At 37.8% G+C, this 20,132-nt stretch overlaps 1 protein-coding gene across 1 annotated transcript; it reads right to left on the bottom strand.

Moving 5' to 3' along the window:
- Nucleotides 1-3: 3 nt before the first annotated feature.
- Nucleotides 4-2,941, bottom strand: LOC112720050 (protein GRAVITROPIC IN THE LIGHT 1). Its single transcript, XM_025770855.3, has 2 exons — nt 1,985-2,941; nt 4-1,105 (listed from the first exon to the last, which is right to left on the bottom strand). Exons 1-2 carry the CDS (start codon nt 2,676-2,678, stop codon nt 330-332), a joined length of 1,470 nt encoding a protein of 489 aa, XP_025626640.1. The 5' UTR covers nt 2,679-2,941; the 3' UTR covers nt 4-329.
- Between the last annotated feature and the right edge of the window lie 17,191 nt (nt 2,942-20,132).

Here is a 20,132-nt window from a genome sequence, read left to right as displayed (position 1 = left end):
TTATTGGGGACTTTTCTAAAGTCTGGAATCTTTGTAGTGTTCATATATTAATGATTAAAGTTACAAATGAAAAACCATTGCTAAAAGGTTTCAAACGAAAAATCAAACTTGTTAATAGTGGTTCTAACTTTTTTGTACTTGGATCTATACCACTTTCAAGCTCAGATTCAAAATAAGCTATTATGAAGGTGCATACGGAAGCCGAAGTTACCTTGAAATCAATAACCTAAAATGGAGTTTCATGTTATATCAATAGCTTGGTAATCTTGCTAGGCAAAATATTTGAATCACTCTCATCAACCCCACTTCAAATACATTTCCAAAAAGAATTACGTTCTGGATATCAAATAAACTCTAGCCTTTATAACAGACCCATTACCAAGCTTGAATCCAGGGTTAACAGGGAACCCTACGATTTGGCCAGCAGGCACCTTCCCACCTGAAAACCTCACTACACTGTCCATGTACTTCTGATGGAACTCTGCTCCACGACTTGCCTCGAATTGACTAGGTGCAGGGTTGAGTGAGAATGCTAGCAAGTGAAGCAACCACACAGCCTTTGCAACTCCTAAAAACACATTATAGAACTCACTCCTAGGATGGTTTCCTGCTTGGACTTGATTGTGCTGCTCCAAGTTACCAAACAAGGACTCCTCCATCTTGGGATGGACAATGGCAAGATACTTCTTGCAGCAGAACTTTCCGAAGTGACATGTCGGTAAGATGCCAAGGAGCTCAGCAGGATCCATTGACTTCATGTCCCGATATTGAGTGAAGCAATCACGGCGAAACTGGTCAGGGTTGAGCAGGGAAGAGAGGCTGCCGTCCATGTAGAAGGTCTCATGGTCGAATCCTTGGAAGATTTTCCTGGAGATGTAGGATTCAAGGGCATACTTGGCATGGTGAGCCGAGACGATGGAGGTGGTTGAGGTATGGTAGTTGTTAGTGGAGGCAGTGGCTGCTTCAATGGAGCGAACTGCAGCTGTGATGTCCCAATGTGCATTGTGCATGAGAGAAAGCAGCATGGACGTGAAGGACTTCGATGCATCTCTTACTTGAGCCATTGTTGCTTCAAAGAGTTCCGGTGTAGGAGCTGCTGCAATTGCTGCAATGTAGAATTGCACCAAAAAGACTTGTATTTCAGTTTTGATTTATCAAGCGGCAAATTCAACTGGAGGTAGAACAAGAGACCATCATGATTTAGGTGCATTGGTAGTCTGATAATGTGGATGTGAGACACATGGGTGTGTTTGCGACATTTGATTTTGGAGGGAAAATGAGGGAAGGAAATTGCTGGAAGTGTCAAGTCCCTTTTATTACTCACTTCCTTCATCTCCAATGGCAAACACACTCATGGTTGCACAGCCTTCACAATAACAAGATCCGTTATCTATTCACGTTTGCCCCAAAAGCTAAAGCCAAACCAAAATGCACGTGCAAGAATAAATTTGAACAAAAGACACTTATTTCCCTGCATGTTTTGTTTACACTTTACACATTACGATCATGATTTCACCCAACAGGAATATGTCTTTCTCTAATTCGAGATTCAAAATCATGCATAATGTAGCTAAACTAAATATATTAATTTTTAATATAGATAAATCTTAAACTTATAGTTTAGAAACCATGGACCGGTGCAATGCAAAAGCAACGAGAAATTATTTGTCCTCATTTTGTCTCATACATCGAGTAGATTCCATCGTGACCCCATACCATGATCGATGATCCACAATCAATGGTGCAAATGTTTGTTGACTTCATGCAGGAGATAAAAATGAGCACAAACAGTAAATCAAAAACAATTTGCCATATTCTAAAACCTTAGCTTAAACTATGAAATTCATTTATCAACTTAATACATTAAACATATTGAATTAAATTGAAACTCAAGCCAATATAAGATTCAAAACTTTTCTCCGAATATTCTAGCAATCCAAACACAAGATCAATGAATATTCATGAATCATGATTATTAGTTTACCTTGAATTCCTAATTTTCTCTTAGATTGAGATCTCCCAGGCTTCTTTTCACCACTGCCATTACTAGAGATAGCAACAGCACTCTCAAGCTTCTCTCTGAGGTTCTTAACTTCCACCTCCTTCGCTTTCACCTCCTTCTTCAGCTCCTCCACGACCGCCTCGTACGGCGCCACCACCTCCCTCACCGACACACCACCACCGCCTCTGTTTCCTCTCCTCTTCCTCCTCTGTTTTCCGCCGCCGTCGGAGCTCCGGCGGAACCGCTCCCTCAACACTGTGAGCTTCCTGAGCTCCGCCACCACTGCCACATCAGCAACCCTCATCCTCTCCGGGTCCCACGGGGAATGTGCCTCCTGGAGGCTAACGTAAGCTCTCTTCATTGACGACACCGTTTCGAAAACCTCTTCCATTATCGATTCCATTTGCTTCACCTTCAGAACCCTCGCTCCTACCATTTTCTCTTCTTCAAAGAACTCCTCGTCATTCTCCTCATCCTCGAACACTTCCTCGTCTTCGTCGCTGCTTTCCTCTTCTCCTTCTTCTTCGTACCTGTTTTCCTCGGTCTCGCTCGGTGACGAGTTGTCTTCCTTGTCCCCGCCGGCGGCGTCGTACCTCCCGGCGGCGAGGGGGTGAAGGAGGCAGTTCGCAGTGACTCGCTGGATCAGATCGGAGAAGTTGGAGACCTTTCTCGTCATTGGAGAGTTGAGAAAGAATGTTGGTGCGTGTGACTCGGAATACTGACTCAGTGAGTGAGCGAGTGGAGAAGAATGTAGGAGTTCAGTTCATTGATAGTGTGAGTTGTGAGCATGTGTCATGTGTGTGAGTATTTGAGGGAAGAAGGTGTCAGAGAAGGCACGAGGAGGGTGCGCAGGATAAGGAAGACGAGTAAGATAGAGAGCCTCGTAATTTAAGGAGAGAGAGAAATTGCGAATTGCTAGTCGCTACTACTTGGTTTGGTAATTGATGATTGGGGATGGTAGCAATAAAATAATGTAAGAAACAGCTAAACCAATTGCGGTTAGTTGACGTTAGTGAATAGTTAAATGAGAGAGAGACGTGGTGGCGCCGTGGCGGAGCTGTGGGTGGGTGGCGAGTGACACTGGTGACTGGTGAGTGTGTGGATGGAATGATTGGTTAGTTCAGAGAATCTGTGGTGACACGTAGGAAGCTGTCAGCTCTATGGAGACCAGAGTTCTCTCATAATCTCATCAGACTATCAGAGAGTTCTCCGAATTAGAAATAGCTAATTAAACAACAAAAAATAGTAACTTACAATTGATAATTGCCATGAAAATGTGGGAATTGAGAATTCAAAAATGCCAGGAGTATAAGTATTTATCTTTAACCAAGTTTTTAATCAATTTTTGCACTTCTTTTCTTTTTTTGTACAATAAACATTTCTTTATTGTTATTTTTACCGTCACAGTTTTTTTTTTTATTACTAATCTACTGTTGACTTTTTTTTTTCTCTTCTTCTTTTTCTTTCTTTTTAGTGTTATTGTCGTCGGTATTGTTGTCATGTGTCACGGTTTTAGACACATTCTAACGCTATCGTGGTAGCACTTAAACTTACTCAACCTCTCGAGTTAAGACCAAGTCAACCTAACCCTCAATACTTAGCAAGAAAGTTAAGAACACAAGAGAACACAAGAGGAAGGAAATTTTGTTGGAAAGAATACTTTATTACTCAAGTGTTGGTTACAAATGACTCATACACTAACTCTCACTCCCTATTTATAGCCATCCACCTCCTCAATGGATGGTTAGGATTAAATCTAATCAACGGTCTAGATTAATCATCTAGAATCTTCATTATAAATATCTATCATACCACAATTTTCTAAACACTTCTAGATTATTCCATACTAGTATTCATACTTCTATTTACATCCACACTCTTTTAGAATATTCCATGACCTTCCAGAATCTTCTAGAACTTTCTAGAGCATTTCGAGATCTTCTATGACATTCTAGAACGTTCTGAAACCATCTAGAACATTCTCAAACACTTTAGAAAACTATACAAACGTCGTTAAATCTAACTTTCTAAAATTTACCGTGACATTCTCCCCCACCTAATGCACAGACGTCTTCGTCGTGTTCTGTTCATGATAGCGTTCTAGGTGCTCTTGGAATTGCCACAGATCTTCACGAGCTTCCCAACTAGCTTCGGTTATCGGGAGTCCTTTCCACTTGATCAAGTATTGGATACTTGGTGGCACTCCTCTTCGTCACACGACGCGATTAGCTAAGATCTCTTCGATTTCTTTATCAAAGGATCTAATCACCACAGGCGGAGTACGACTCGAGTCACCTCTACTCGGTTCATCTTGGTCTTCATGATATGGTTTAAGCATACTCACATGGAAGACCGGGTAGATCTTCATAGAGGGAGGGAGTTGTACTTTGTAAGCAACCTCCCCAACACGTCCAATGATCTCAAATGGCCCTTCGTATTTGCGGATTAAGCCCTTATGAACCTTGCGAAAGGCTTTGAATTGTTGTAGAAGAAGTTTAATCATTACCTTGTCTCCCACTTGATAGCTTGCATGCCTCCTCTTCTTATCTGCCCATTTCTTCATCCTCTTTGCAGCTTTGTCAAGTAAAGAACGAGTGACATCTGCTTGTTCTTTCCATGACTTAATCATATGATAAGCTCCAGAGCTCTTCCCCGAGTAAGAGCAAGAAAGAGAGTGGGGTGTAAGTGACTGTTGTCCAGTCACAATCTCGAACAGATTCTTCCCTGTAGACTCACTCATTTGCAGATTGTATAAGAACTGAGCAATGTCTAGGAGTTTTGTCCAATCCTTTTGATTAGCGCGTATGAAATGCCTCAAGTAACACTCAAGTAAGGAATTCACTCTCTCAGTTTGCCCATCGGTTTGAGGATGGAAGCTTGTTGAGAAATGAAGCTCCGACCCAAGGAGTTTGAACAACTTTGTCCATAGTCGTCCTATGAAGCGTGGATCTCGATCACTAATGATACTCTTAGGCAATCCCCAGTACTACACCACATTCTTGAAGAATAGTCATGCTGCTTCCTCTGCAGTGCAGTCAATAGGAGCAAGTATAAAAGTAGCATACTTCGAAAATTGATCCACTACCACGAGAATAGATCCAAACCCCTCGGACTTCGGTAAGGAAGAGATAAAATCTAGAGAGACACTTTTCCACGGGCACTCTGATGGAGGCAAAGGTTCCAACAACTCACTTGGTGTCTTGTTTTCAATCTTATCTTGTTGGCACACAAGACAAGTCTTCACATAGCTCTCCACTTCATCTATCATTTGAGGCCAATAATAAGAAGATTCAATAAGTGCCAAGGTCTTTCACTGACCTTGGTGACCAGCCCACTTGGTGTCACGGCATTCTCTCACTAATTTTCTTCTTAGATTTTCCCATTTAGGGACGTATAGTCTTCTTCCTTTGGTGTAGAGAAGGTCGTCTTCTAGCCAAAATCTTTTGGTCTTACCTTCTCTATCCATCTCCATCAAATTCTTGGCTAATGGATCACGATGTAACCCTTCTTTGATTGTATGCACAATATCTCTTTCGACCATAGAAATGGCCACCAACTCAGCCTTGCGACTCAATGCATCTGCTACCACATTAGTCTTGCCTGACTTGTATTCAAATTCGAAATCAAACTCAGCTAAGAAATCTTGCCACCTAGCTTATTTGGGGCTTAACTTCTTCTGAGTTTGGAAGTAGCTTGTAGCTACATTGTCTGTCTTGACGATGAAGTGTGAATCAAACAAGTAGTGACGCCAAGTTCTCAGACAATGTACTATCGCGGTCATCTCCTTCTCTTGGACGGTGTATCGCCTCTCTGTACCATTTAACTTGCGACTCTCAAAGGCAATCGGATGTCCTTCTTGCATCAGAACCCCTCCAATTGCGTAGTCAGAAGCATCAGTGTGGAATTCAAACACCTTTGAGTAGCCAGGTAATGCTAGTACTGGTCCTTCTGTGATAGCAGCCTTCAACTCATCAAAGGCCTTTTGACACTCCTTTGACCATTCCCAAGAGTGATTCTTCTTGAGAAGATCAGTTAATGGTGCAGCCTTGGCGGAGTATCCCTTGATAAACCTCCAATAGTAATTAGCCAACCCAAGGAATGACCACAATTAAAATACCTTGTTTGGCAGCTCCCATTCTTTGATAGCCTTCACCTTTCCTTGATTCATGCAAAGAGTTCCACCTTTAATGATGTGTCCCAAGAAGTGGACTTTGTCTCTTGCAAATGAACACTTTTCCTTCTTTACATATAGGTTATTCTCTCGTAAGATCTTGAACACGGTTCGTAAGTGTTCTACATGTTCCTCCAAGGTATTGCTATAGACAACAATGTCATCCAAGTAGACCACTACAAATCGATCAAGGTAAGGTTGAAAGATCTCGTTCATCAAGGTACAAAAGGTCGCAGAAGCATTGGTCAAGCCAAAAGGCATCACCAACCACTCATACAATCCATACCTCGTGACACATGTGATCTTAGGCTCATCACTATCAGCAATCCTCACTTGGTGATATCCTGACCTCAAATCCAGCTTTGAGAACCACTTAGCTCTAGCAAGTTGATCAAACAAATCAGCTATCAAAGGTATAGGGTATTTGTTCTTGATGGTTACCTTGTTAAATGCTCGATAGTTAATAAACCCCGATTTTGTAGTTTATCTTGTGCTTAATTTGGGGGATTTTATCACCTTTTCCCACATTTATTCAATAAAATAGCATGGTTTTGTAATTCTCCCTTGATTTGTGCTTAAGTGTAAAAACATGCTTTTTAGGCCCTAAAATTGGTGATTTTAATTCACTTTAATTCCATTCGATACCTTGATGTGTTTGTTGAGTGATTTCAGGTTCATAAGGCAAGTATTGGATGGAAGGAATGAAGAAAAAACATGCAAAGTGGGAGAACTCATGAAGAAATGAAGGAACTGTAAAGCTGTCAAGCCTGACCTATTCGCACTCAATCAACCATAACTTGAGCTACAAAGGTTCAAACGAGGCGGTTCTAGTTGCATTGGAAAGCTAACATCCGGGACTTCGAAATGATATAAAATTTGCCATATGTTACTTTGCACTCAGGGGCGCGCACGCGCCATGTACGCGTGCGCGCCGATTCTTCCGTGGCCCACTAAGGTGAAATCGCCCCCAGCGATTTCTGAAGCACTTTGGGCCCAAACCAACTCATTTCTAATGCTATTTCATGCAGAATTCAAGCTTAGGCAAAAGGGGGAGCAATTGTTTGGTAGTATAGAATCATTAGGTTAGTTTCTAGAGAGAGAAGCTCACTCTTCTCTCTAGAATTAGGTTAGGTTAATTTCCATCTTAGATCTAGATTTAATTTCATGTTTTCATCTTATTTCTTCTATGAATTCTTGCTTCTACACTTTCATTCTCCTAGTTTGTGATGATAATTTTACTTTTATGCTCTCTTTTATGTTAATGAACTCTTGTTGGATTGGGATCCCTCTTAATACAATTTAATGTTGATGATCTTCTATTGCTAATTTGAGTCATTGATTTATTTTGCTTGCAATTGAGTAGTGTAGATTTATATTCCTTGCAATTTTACTATGCTTTCCTTTTATGCCTTCCAAGTGTTTGATAAAATATTTGGTTGGATCTTAGAGTAGAATTTTGTGTTCTTGGCTTGAGAATGTAACTTAGGAACTATTGAGTTACTAATGTCCAAGTGATTGATGATTGGGAGCCATTAACGCTAGATCTCACCAATTGATTAGGTGTAGAACTAGGACTTATGGACTTAGATTGACATAGCTCACTTGACTTTCCTCTACTATTAGTTAGGGGTTAACTTAGTGGGGTTGATCCTTGCCAATTCTCATGTTGTGGTTAGTGATTAGGATAGAGATCCTTGACCACCTAACCTTACCAAGATCTTTTTGTTAGTTTATTTCCTTTGCCATTTATATTTCTTGTCCATCATCTCAAAAACCCCAAAACATACTCCATAACCAATAATAAGGCACTTCATTGCAATTCCTTGTGAGACGACCCGGAGTCCAAATACTTCGGTTAATTCTTATTGGGGTTGTACTTGTGACAAACCAAAAAAATTTAGTTTGATGTGAGAATTGTTTGTTGGTTTGGGGCTATACTTGCAACGTACATATTTTGTGAAATTCCTTACCGACAACAATTTTTGTGTCAAATTAATGGCGTCGTTGCCGGGGAATCGTAATGGTGTTACGTTATTGGTTATTGTATATATGTGAATATTGTAAATAGGTTTACCTTTTGCTTCTTTGTTAGTTTTTGCTAGTTTTAGGATTTAATTTTCTTACTTTTTATTTGATTTTGTTTTCATTTTCTCTTGCTATCATGAATTCTCACTTTGGCTATGAGTTTGGTTCTAACTATGTTGTAGGAAATGAGGGCTACAATGAAGATGTGTATCAAGAATGGGATAATCAAAGGTGGGAGGAGCCATATGCATATGATCAATCCTCATGGCAACAACCTCCACCAATGCACTATGAAGAAGAGCCATTCTATGATGCATATCAATCCAATGGCTATGGTGAATCCCCTTGTGACTTTCAAGAACCACCACCATATGCCTATGAACCATATCCCCAACATAACCCTCAACCATACTCACAAGCCCTTTCTTACCAACCATTTCCATATGACCCTAATCCATATCCATCCTACCAACAATCATATGAGCCATATGAACCACACATAGAGCCACCACTACTCCAACATCAACATTTTCAAGAGCCACCTCCTCCATATTATTACCAAGATGAACCACCTCCAATACATGAAAACTTTCAACCACAACTCTACCTAAAAGAACCACCTTCCGACTATAATACCTTTCCCTCAAACAATGAATCCTCTCTTCCACCATCACCCCCCGATGAAGCCTTTATGCTAGAATTAAGGGATCTTCAATTTCACATCTTAAGGAAACACAAGGAGGATGAAAAGAAATTTGAGGAGTTAAGAGCAAAAACGGCTATCATGGTAGAAGCCATTGGCAACATAGTCTCATTCTGCCTAAGCCTATGCGATCAAGGCACTTCCATTGTGGAATGTGGAGAAGCAACGAAGGAGCTTAGTGAGGGAGTGAACTTGAAGCTCCAAGGTGAAGAAGAGGAGTTAAAGCAAGAAATGCAAGAGAAAGAGGTAGAGATTATTGAAGAAGAGGAAGAAGTGGTTGAAGGCTTAGGAGATGCGGAACCACCTTGGGAGTCTAGGATTGAAGAAAACACCTCCAAGATGATTGAAATTGATGCTAAGGAGGAATGTGCACAACCTCCAAGGCATATCTCTTATGAAGAATTGGATGGGATAGAGCAAGAATTGAGTCCCCTTGGTGATGAAGATCAAGCATCAAGTCTTAGTGGTGACAAATCCTTTGAGCATGAAGAACCTTCTCCCAAAGAGATGGAAAGCAATGTGGAGGTAAATCTCTCTTGTCCTCCCATTTGTGATTTGAGTAAGGGAAAAAGGTTTAGATAAAATTGTTGAACAAAGGATTGAAATTAAGAGATCTTGTGAAGAGGTAGAAGTCCTTAGAAAAAGGAGGATGGGAATTGAATACGCCTTGTCAAGACCCTTGGAATCACCTTTGCCTAGGTTGCCATGTACACCTTCATTTGAGTGGGTGAAACTCATTTCTATTAGTCTTATTATCCCACTTGAATATGGTTTTCTTGAAACGGATGGCCAACTTAGGATGCTTTGTGGGTTGAAGCGTAAAAGAAAGATGTTTCGTGGTTGGCGTTGCAAATCAAGGCTCATTATGGTTAATGCATCAAACATGAGATATAAAGGTTGGAGTATTGCTCACCTAGATGGGTCTAGAAGGATTGTTGGTCACTTTATAGAGAATTCACCTTGTTCACCACCCGAATGGGCTAATAATGAGAGTCAACTTCAAGACGGGTGTGAAAACAAAGTGTGGGACCCCGGATTACAAGAAGAAGATCAACTTTGGGAGCCTATGGTTTGTGTAGAACTCCATCAAAGCTTGGAGTTATTAACTTTGAATGATGAGATACAATGGAGAACCAAGCATTGGTGGATGTTCCAAGATGCCTTCCAAGTGTTTGATAAAATGCTTGGTTGGATCTTAGAGTAGAATTTTGTGTTCTTGGCTTGAGAAGGTAACTTAGGAACTCTTGAGTTACTAATGTCCAAGTGATTGATGATTGGGAGCCATTAATGCTAGATCTCACCAATTGATTAGGTGTAGAACTAGGACTTATGGGCTTGGATTGACATAGCTCACTTGACTTTCCTCTACTATTAGTTAGGGGTTAACTTAGTGGGGTTGATCCTTGCCAATTCTCATGTTGTGGTTAGTGATTAGGATAGAGATCCTTGACCACCTAACCTTGCCAAGATTTTTTTGTTAGTTTATTTCCTTTGCCATTTATATTTCTTGTCCATCATCTCAAAAACCCCAAAACATACTCCATAACCAATAATAAGGCACTTCATTGCAATTCCTTGTGAGACGACCTGGAGTCCAAATACTTCGGTTAATTCTTATTGGGGTTGTACTTGTGACAAACCAAAAAAATTTAGTTTGATGTGAGAATTGTTTGTTGGTTTGGGGCTATACTTGCAACGTACATATTTTGTGAAATTCCTTACCGACAACAATTTTTGTGTCAATAGTCGATGCATAGTCTCAACGAACCATCATGATTCTTTTGAAATAAGACTGGTGCGCCATAAGGTGCCTTTGATGGACGGATGAACCCAGCATCTAGCAAATCCTTGAGTTGCTTCTTCAACTTCTCAAGTTCTGGTGGTGCTATCCTATAAGGTGCTGAGGCAGGCGATTTTTCTTTTGACTCCAATTCAATCTTGTGGTCCACCTTCCTCCTAGGTGGTCCACCTTCCGATGACTATTTTGAAATCGTCCATGGGTGCTATTGAAAAATCCACAAGACCCTTCCAAGAACCAAGAGTCATCTCAATCCCTTTTGCTACTCCCTTAAGAGGTTCACCCTTGGTATTTATGGGTTTGAACTAGCCATTCTTTTCGGTGATCTTCAACCCAAGCCTCCTTGCTTCATTAGGCATGATGAAGTTGTGTGTAGCACCAGTGTCGATCATAGCCATGACGGATTTTTCATTGATAAAGGCTTTGACATACATCAAGCCTTTCTTTTCTAAGGTGCTTGCCTCTTTATCCTTCACAGCATTCATGAGTTGGATATATCCAACACACTCATTTACTTGAGTTTGGGCCTCTCGTTCCTTGGCGATAGATGCCAGAATCCCTATCTTGGGACAGTAGTCATTCATTTGGTGTGGTCCCTTACACACGAAGCATCCTCCTTTGGGTACAAAAGCCTTCTTTTTTTTCTCGTACTCTTTCTTTGAAGAGTATTTCCCTTCTTTCTTGGTTGAGAAACTCTTCCCCTGGTCTCCCCCACCTTTAGTAGAACTAGGTTTGGAGGAAGATTTGGGTTTAGAGTCTCCCCTATGATACTCAATGAGTGATTCGGCCACCATGATAGCCTCATCGACATCCTTAACATTCTTTCTTTGTAGTTCTTGCTTTGCCCAAGGTTGGAGTCCATCAATGAAGAAGAACAATGCATCCTCTGATGCTAAGTTGGGGATTTGAAGCGTGAGAGTAGTGAACTCCTTTACATAGTCGCTAATTGTACTCTTGTGCTTCAACTCCCTCAATTTCTTTCTTGCTTCATAGACCACATTCTCAGGGAAGAATTGTATTTTCAAATCTCTTTTGAAATCTTCCCATGTGGCTATGTTGCAAGTACTCTTTTCCATATCTACGCACTTTCTTCTCCACCACAAAGTAGCATTATCAAAAAGGTAGAGAACTGCAGTGCGTACCTTTATTGCTTCTTCGACCACCCACTGGCCTTCAAAGTACCTCTCCATCTCTCGAGCGTCCCTCACGCCCTTGAACTCCTTTGACTTGGGCAGATCAATCTTTATCGTCTCTCTTATAATGGTTGGTTGATATTTTGCCTCCTCGAACCAAACTTGAACTTCCTCAAATAACTTCAAGGAATTCTCAAGCTTCTCTTCGATTTGGAGCATGTTTTCTTTGAAAGTATCTAGTTCTCTTAACACGTGAGTCTCGAGGCTCTCCTTGTCATGTTCTATCCTTTGGAAGCGTTCATCCATAGAGGATATAACATTCTCCAACATAGAAACTCTCTCTTCTAAGAAGTTAGAGTCTTTACCTCTAGGCTCACTTGAAGAGCGCACCTTCTTGCTTCCCCATTGAGAAGGAATAGTATCCTTTCCCCTTTGAGACTCAGCATGCTCCATGGTTACACTAGAAGCCATACCCACAAACTACTTGTGCTCCCTCTCGAACCTGGCTCTGATATCAAATTATCATGGCCTTGAACACACTCCAATACTACCGTGGCGGCACTTGGACTTACTCAACCTCTCGAGCTAAAACCAAGTCAGCCTAACCCTCAATACTTAGCAAGAAAGCTAATAACACAAGAGAACACAAGAGGAAGGAAGCTTTGGTGGAAAGAACACTTTATTACTCAAGTGTTGGTTACAAATGACTCACACATGACTCACACACTAACTCTCACTCCCTATTTATAGTCATCCACCTCCTCAATGGATGGCTAGGATTAAATCTAATCAACGGTTTAGATTAATTATCTAGAACCTTCATTATAAATATCTATCATACCACAATTTTTTAAACACTTCTAGATTATTCCATACTACTATTTATACTTCTATATACATCCACACTCTTCTAGAATATTCCATGACCTTCCAGAGTCTTCTAGAACCTTCTAGGGTATTTCGAGATCTTCCAGGACATTCTAGAACGTTCCGAAACTATCTAGAACATTCTCAAACACTCCAGAAAACTATACAAACGTCGTTAAACCTAACTTTCTAAAATTTACCGTGACACATGGCTGTCTTCGTTGTTTTATTACTGTCTTCTTCTTTTTCCTTCTCTTCTTCTTCAACGTTGTTATTTTTACTGCTGTTTTCTTTTTCTCATTCTTCTTGTTACTATTTAATTTCTTTTTTTTATTCATCCTTATCCTTCTTTATTATCATCATCATCATTCTTGTCGCTTCTCTTATAAATGTTTAAAAAATTAAAATATAAAAATGCACAACAATACCCAACATATAAATATTATGTGTGGTACTTAGATTATTTTTTTTTATCAATAGTAGATATAGACTCACTTGTTATAATTTTTTTAGTGGGAGTATATAAGAAGTACATGATATATAAAGTATAATAACTCAACAAATATTTTTGAATGAGATTTTTTTTCATTCTTTTCAAAATGAGAAAAACTCATTTTTTTTCTCTCTCTCTCAATCCTTTTGGTTTATCAAACTATCAACATTACAGTTTCAACAGTTTAAGACATGAGATTTTTTTCATTGTGCAAAAATTTGTGTACTATATGCAAATATTTATGTGCTAAATTGCAATATGCAAAAATTTGTAGACTATTCCAATAAAATACGCACGGTACATAAATTCTAGTACATCACTAAAATTTTAGTGCATAATAAAAAAAATTAATGGCAGCACATAAAAAAATATATTCGCAGAAAAATTTTGTGTACTATGTGCAAACATACAAATATTTATGTGTTATATACAAAAATTTGTATACTATACTAATGAAATATATACAATACATAAATTTTAATGTGTAACACATAAATTTTTGGAAGTCTACATATTTAGAACATTGACTTACACGACTAACAAGATATATTTATAGCAAAAATTATGTGTTATGTAAAAAAAAAATTGTGTGTTAATTTTATGTGCTTATTGATAAGTTTGTGTTATGTATAAGATTTTGTATGCTATATTAATAAGTTTTTGCGCTTTCTAATAAAAATTTGTGTGATGTAAAAAGTGTGAAAAATAAAAAATAGTAATGCATATATGCAAGTTTTTTTCCGATGGATTTGTACCAACTGAATTAGACTTAATTTAATTATAAAAACTTTTATAGAGTGTAGACATAGCATTATTATTGATAATTATCATAAAAATGTGGGAAAAGTACAATAGAATTAGTCTGTATTAAAAATTTAAAAATTTAAAAATTTAATTTTTTATTTATAATATTTTAAAACAGTACCTTTAAAACATCTATTACTAAATAATTTTTTTAAATATCATTTAAGTAAATCATTGTTAATAATTCTAGTATAAAGTTTATTTTTAAGAATTTATAATTATCGTTCGTTTTTCAGACTGATCCCCCCCCCACCCCCCTTTTTATAGGTATACATAGCTTTAATTAGTTACTTCATTATTGTTTAATTTATAAATTTAATGATGATTAGATATATAATTAGTATTGATGTGAATTAGGATTGGCACATAAATATAAATTAAATTAACTAACCTAAATATTAAAACATTGTATAGTTAGGAATTGTTGATATCGAAAAAGTAAAGAAAATTAAATAATACGATGAAAGAAAGGGGAAAAAGTGCTAGATACGGCAGGCAAAAGTAAAGAAAATTAAATAATATGAAGAAAGAAAGGGAAAAAAGTGTTACAATTATGCCTCTCTTTTTGATAGCATCATTTATAAAAATGAAAACAGTTTGTCTTTTCTTTATATCCTTTTCTTAAAATGTTTTTATTAAAAGAGAAAAGAGTGAGTACTATTTCTACATGTCTTTATTTATTTTTTATTTTTCCCAATAGGTAAAATTGCATTTTATTACAAGTGTATAACAAGAAAAACCAAAATGAAATACTTAAATCACTTTATTTACAATTATTTCTTAACAAATATAGGAGGCCTAATTTTTGGTGTAAGATCTACTTGACCCTGGCATAATTTGATGTTCATTGTACCATATAAAGATGCATTGAATGAATAAGATTATGTGCTAAAACTTAAAAGCCTGATAACTAAAACCATTAGAACTCAATAATGTGCTGCTCTTATGTTGGAAATAAAGACGTATCTTGTGTAAGTTGTAACGCCATCATGACTAAATATTCCAATGTGTGGGCAAAATCTTTCTACTCAGCGCAACCATGTGATGAATTAATTGACCCAACTTCTTCCAATCTAATTTTTCTTTTTCTTTTTTTTTTTCCTTAAAAATCATTTCTGCTACTCAAAACGAGAACTCACAACAATAACGGTGACACTTTTACTGACTAATATTATATCTGAGGTATGATTTTCATTTAGGCATTAAAATCACTTGCAGAAATTTCATTAGCATGTCTCTGTGATGAAACTCATCTAACCAAACTTTTGATATTTTATTAGTCGAATAAGTAACCATTTATATCCATAAAAAGGAAAACAGTGACATATATACCTATATTAGATCGAAATTAAATCTGTACCTATGTAAGATGCTTTCTGTGTGATAAAAGTACCTTATGTGGCACTTCAACCCTCCAAAAATAGAGTATTTTTGTCACACAAAAAATATCTTGCGTAGATACAAATTTAGTTTCGATTTAGTGTAAATATATATATCAATGTTTTCATCTTTTATGAATACAAATGATCATTTATTCTTTATTAGTTTCTGCACATATATATACATCTGAACAAATATAATTTGTATCTACACTACACTATACAAATGGATAGAGAGCACACACATGAATTATTATATTATATTTTACAAGTTTTTATAACATTATTCAAAATAAAAAACGTACAACTAATCAATATTTCTACCACATTTTCATTTTTGTTGTTTTTGCCATTAGTTTCTCTATTTGATTTTGGTGTTTGAGGGTGTTCTGTCAATGTTGGTTACATGTTAACAACATTTTTAATTATATAATGCATAAAGTTATTATTTTTATCTATAGGATTTTTCTCTGGTATACCAAATCGACAATAGAATATATGTGGTACTGTATGGACATAATAAGAATGAAAAATATTTTTTGATATGCTACCATGTCTGCAACCTGCACATGAGATATGTTTTTCTTGCAAGCATGTAGCATCACTACAAGAAAATAAGTCTTTTGTCACGCTTTTAAAGCGTGTCAAAAAGTGCAAAAAAGTGTGTCGATAACTTTTCACCACGTTTTTTGAGCTATCGGCACGCTTTTGAAAGGGTCATATCTGCGAGGGTGCCGGTTGCTCTATCGGCACGCTTTTATCGATCTATCGGCACACTATCTTTTTCGCCACGCTTTCATGTATTGCCACACTTAAAAGCGTGGCCGTATGTATAACCCTATAACTACGCTTTTAAAGCGTACCGAAAAATGTACATATAGCGTGCCAGAAGGTTGGTTTTTGGTACGCTTTAAAAGCGTGCCGATAGAGAAACATATGGGTACGCTTCAAAAGCGTGCCGATAGGAAAATATATAGCTACACTTAGTAAGCGTGCCTGTTGATGACTACGCTTATAAAGCGTGCCAATAGCTACATAAACCCTTCCCTAGGACCCTCCATACTACTTTTAACATTGTAAAAGCCAGCATAATCAACATTAAATAGCTAATCATTATGCAAAAACTAAATCATGTTATTAAAATAAACTTTATATAAAAATACAAACATAAACTGGTACAGGAAAATTGAAAAAAAGAAAAAGAAAACAATTCACTACAAAGTCATCACTTTGCAAAGTAAAATTTACAACATCTAGAACACACTATTCAGCTGAGTGTACAGCTTCATCTAAGACTTCATGATTCCATATCTAACAGAACATTTGAAGTGGTTATTATATTCACCATCTGTCAATATCACAATCCACAAATGGCTCTCTTTGTTCTCATAAAACTCGGGAAAAGATTCAACTAATCTACATAAAGAAATCCAAAAACAAATAAAGATACATTTTGGAGACTGTTGAGGAACATCTTTTGTTCTTGTTTTGATCCTGCCACAACTGCAGTTGCTGCTGCTGTTATTGCAGCCGCTGCTACTGGACTGCACCCATTTTTACACCATCTGCAGCCTTTATTGCACCGGCTATTTTAGCGAATGCTGCAACCCCTCCAACAAGTATAGCCCTCAATGCAACTGTTGGTTTTATTACCATATTCTACCTGCAAAAGAGCAAATCATATATGTAACCCACTTGCATACTAAGCAAGTTTATTACATATATTACATATTAGCATAGGAATGACATTTCCAAACACAAAGAAACCCACGGTTTTCGACAATCAGCGACATCAAAAAGCGTGAAATGTAAAATAGCAACAATATAAATTGCACAATTAAATTCATCTAACAAGTGATACCTCAGGAAGTTGTATTGGCACCCTATTCGGAAAAAGGCGAGTAAGTTGCTTTATTGCTTTGGGACTTTCTTTGCTCCTATCAAGCAATCTAGTGAACTTATCCTAAACAAGGACATGTGGTAACATTGTAGTACATTAGCAAGTAATCCTTTGTGCTGCAACAACGTAGGACCAGCACTGTGCCCTATGGCTATACATAAAATCATGTTTACAAAGAGAAAGGAAGACAAGAAATCCTCCTAACAAAACTTTCCAACATGAAAGCAAATATAGAACTATAAACCACACAAAGTAACCATTAACCAAACAAAGCAATTAATTGTTCAGTAAAACATTTGTCCCAGAGATTTGAAATGGTTTAATTTGCCATACCAATGACACCTAGTAATAGTGCATATAAAGTAGTGTGAGTATTTTATCATTTCCATATCATGACTATGTGAATCAAGGTACATCGAGGAAAGGCTAATATTATTTTACCGGGAAAGAAAGATCAAGTAATGTTTCTGGATTGCCCCCAAGCTTTGTTAACAGAATGCCAGCATGTGTGGTCTGGAAACCGAAACATAAAGTTTGAGCCATCAAAATCAGAAGCAATATATTCTCAAAACTCATCGGATCACTAAAACAGAAGTTAGCTAACATAATACAATAATCAAACAGCACTTTGTCCTTTCGACTATTGAGCTGAGTATGTGAGCCAATTACAACATCATTTTGTGGTAAGCTTTCAAGTTTACTCTTCAGAATGTCTGAATTACCGATGATCGCCTTCTCAACATTTTTAATGAAAACAACTAGTGCAACATTTTACTCTGATCGAAGACAACCTATACACGCAATTAAAAAAATCACTGAGGGATGCTAACGCCTTACAATCTCAAGGCGTATATATACATTGTTGTATAGCAAGATTTCTTTTGGAATATAGGAAATTGACACAAATAAAAGTTTCATTAGCAATGTAAACAGAAAACTGATATGGAAACAAAAATGAATATTGTAGCAAAGCTGACTAGTCTCTCATAAATGGAAACTACAATGAAAGCATGAAACATATCCATGGTTAGAGCACAAGAAAGAAGCCATAAACACAATTCTTTCACAAAGTACACTATATCCACTAAGCTACAAGCAAAATACACAGGGAGATAGAGAAAGGTAAAATCTAAACCTCTGAATTGGAAAAAGAAAAAAATTGACAGTGAATTTGAAAAAAGTGTATTAAAATGCTGCCAAAGAGGAGCTTTTAGTTCATGAGTATTTCCCTCCTACAAAAGAAAAACAGGGAAAATATTATAATAATTCTTCCATTACACAAATTACTTAGTTTGTGGCGATGAGGGTGAATGAATGTGACGAATAAATTTTACTCGATCACCTACAATATATATAAGAACGAATTCATTAAATATTTTAAAATTCTTCATATGAATGTGAATGAAATGATAAAATGTCGTGCTACAGATAGTACTCGGTTGTGTGGAAATAACAGCATATCATTTTTAAGAATAGTGCCTTTTGATGACCCGACATTATTCTCTAGCTTCACACAGCCTGGAGAACAGAATGTGGATCCACCAATAATTTGACCACCAACACTAGAGACTAGTTTAGAGACTGATTTCTTGTGCTGTGATGTGGAAACCTGAGTACTTCTCTTAGCAACTGCAGGTGTTCTTTCAGGCCTTGCACTTTCTTTAGCATTGTGCACTTCTGTTAAAGATGTGCCCTGGGAAAAACAAATTGTTATTGGATTAATGCAATTCAATAAGAAACCATCTGAGCAGAACCAAGAAGAAAAATCCAGGAAAGATAATGAAGCATGGAAGAGTCATAAAATCATCCTAGAAAACATCTATATAGTCAAAACATACACCAGATAGCAAAAGAGAATCCACAATTAGTAGGCTGGCAGAAAAATGCTTAGTAAGTGCCTTGGACAAAGTTTCCTGGTATATTTCAGAGCCTGCACAAGAATCATATTGAACTAAATCACTCTCCATTACTTAAAAGAGAAAACATAAGTATAAATAAGCCTATATATATTAGGCTACATTTTAGCCACTCACTCAATTAAATGTTGTATTTTTTAATCATGCCAAAGCTCAAGAAAACCAACCATTAACTAAACAAAGAAATTAATTATTCAGTAAAACATTTGTCACAGAAATTTGAAAATGGTTTAATTTGCCACGCTGATGACCAGTGTTTTAAAATAGCGGCCATGGCGGCGCTATGGCGTGGCGGGATTTGGCCTCGCTGCCATACGTAGGCCACCGCGACGTGCTTATCACGGCGGGGCAAAAGGCGCCGCAATTGCGGTGGTGCCATGGCGGTCTGCCATGAGAATGGTGGAAAATGGCGGGTTTTTTCGGATTTTTCAAAAAAATTCAAGGGTAATTGGGTAATTTTGCAAAACCCTAAATGAAAGAGTAACCCACGTTCAGCCGCTGCAGTTCAAAAACGAGCCTTCCTCTCTAAACGTCCAAAACGGCTCTTTCTCTCTGTTCTCTTTCTCTCTTCTCTCTGCCTCCCAGCACCGCAGATCCTAGCCACCGCCCGTCGCCACCGCCTGTTGCCGTTCGTCGCCGACCGTCACCGCTGGTGGTCACCGCCGCACATCACCACAGTTTCCTCTTTTTTCTGGTTTGTAGAAGTTACCGTTCCCTTTTTTTTTTCCATTCAGTTCACTCACTTCACTGTCTCCTTCTCCTTCTCTTCCCTCATAAACCTCTCTTTCTCCAATTTTTTTTCCTTTCAGCTCAGTTCACCTTCACCATGTCAACTTCTAGACCAGCCCGTAATTCTGATGCCCCTGCCTCTACCCCTGTCCCTGCCCCTGCCCCTGCCTCTGCCTCTGCTAGCCATGCTGCTGGAACTGCTACTCGTCCTA

Source organism: Arachis hypogaea, chromosome 11 (assembly GCF_003086295.3).
Source record: "Arachis hypogaea cultivar Tifrunner chromosome 11, arahy.Tifrunner.gnm2.J5K5, whole genome shotgun sequence".
In the NCBI taxonomy this organism is placed as follows: Eukaryota; Viridiplantae; Streptophyta; class Magnoliopsida; order Fabales; family Fabaceae; genus Arachis; species Arachis hypogaea.
This window is presented reverse-complemented; position numbering and strand designations above follow the sequence as displayed.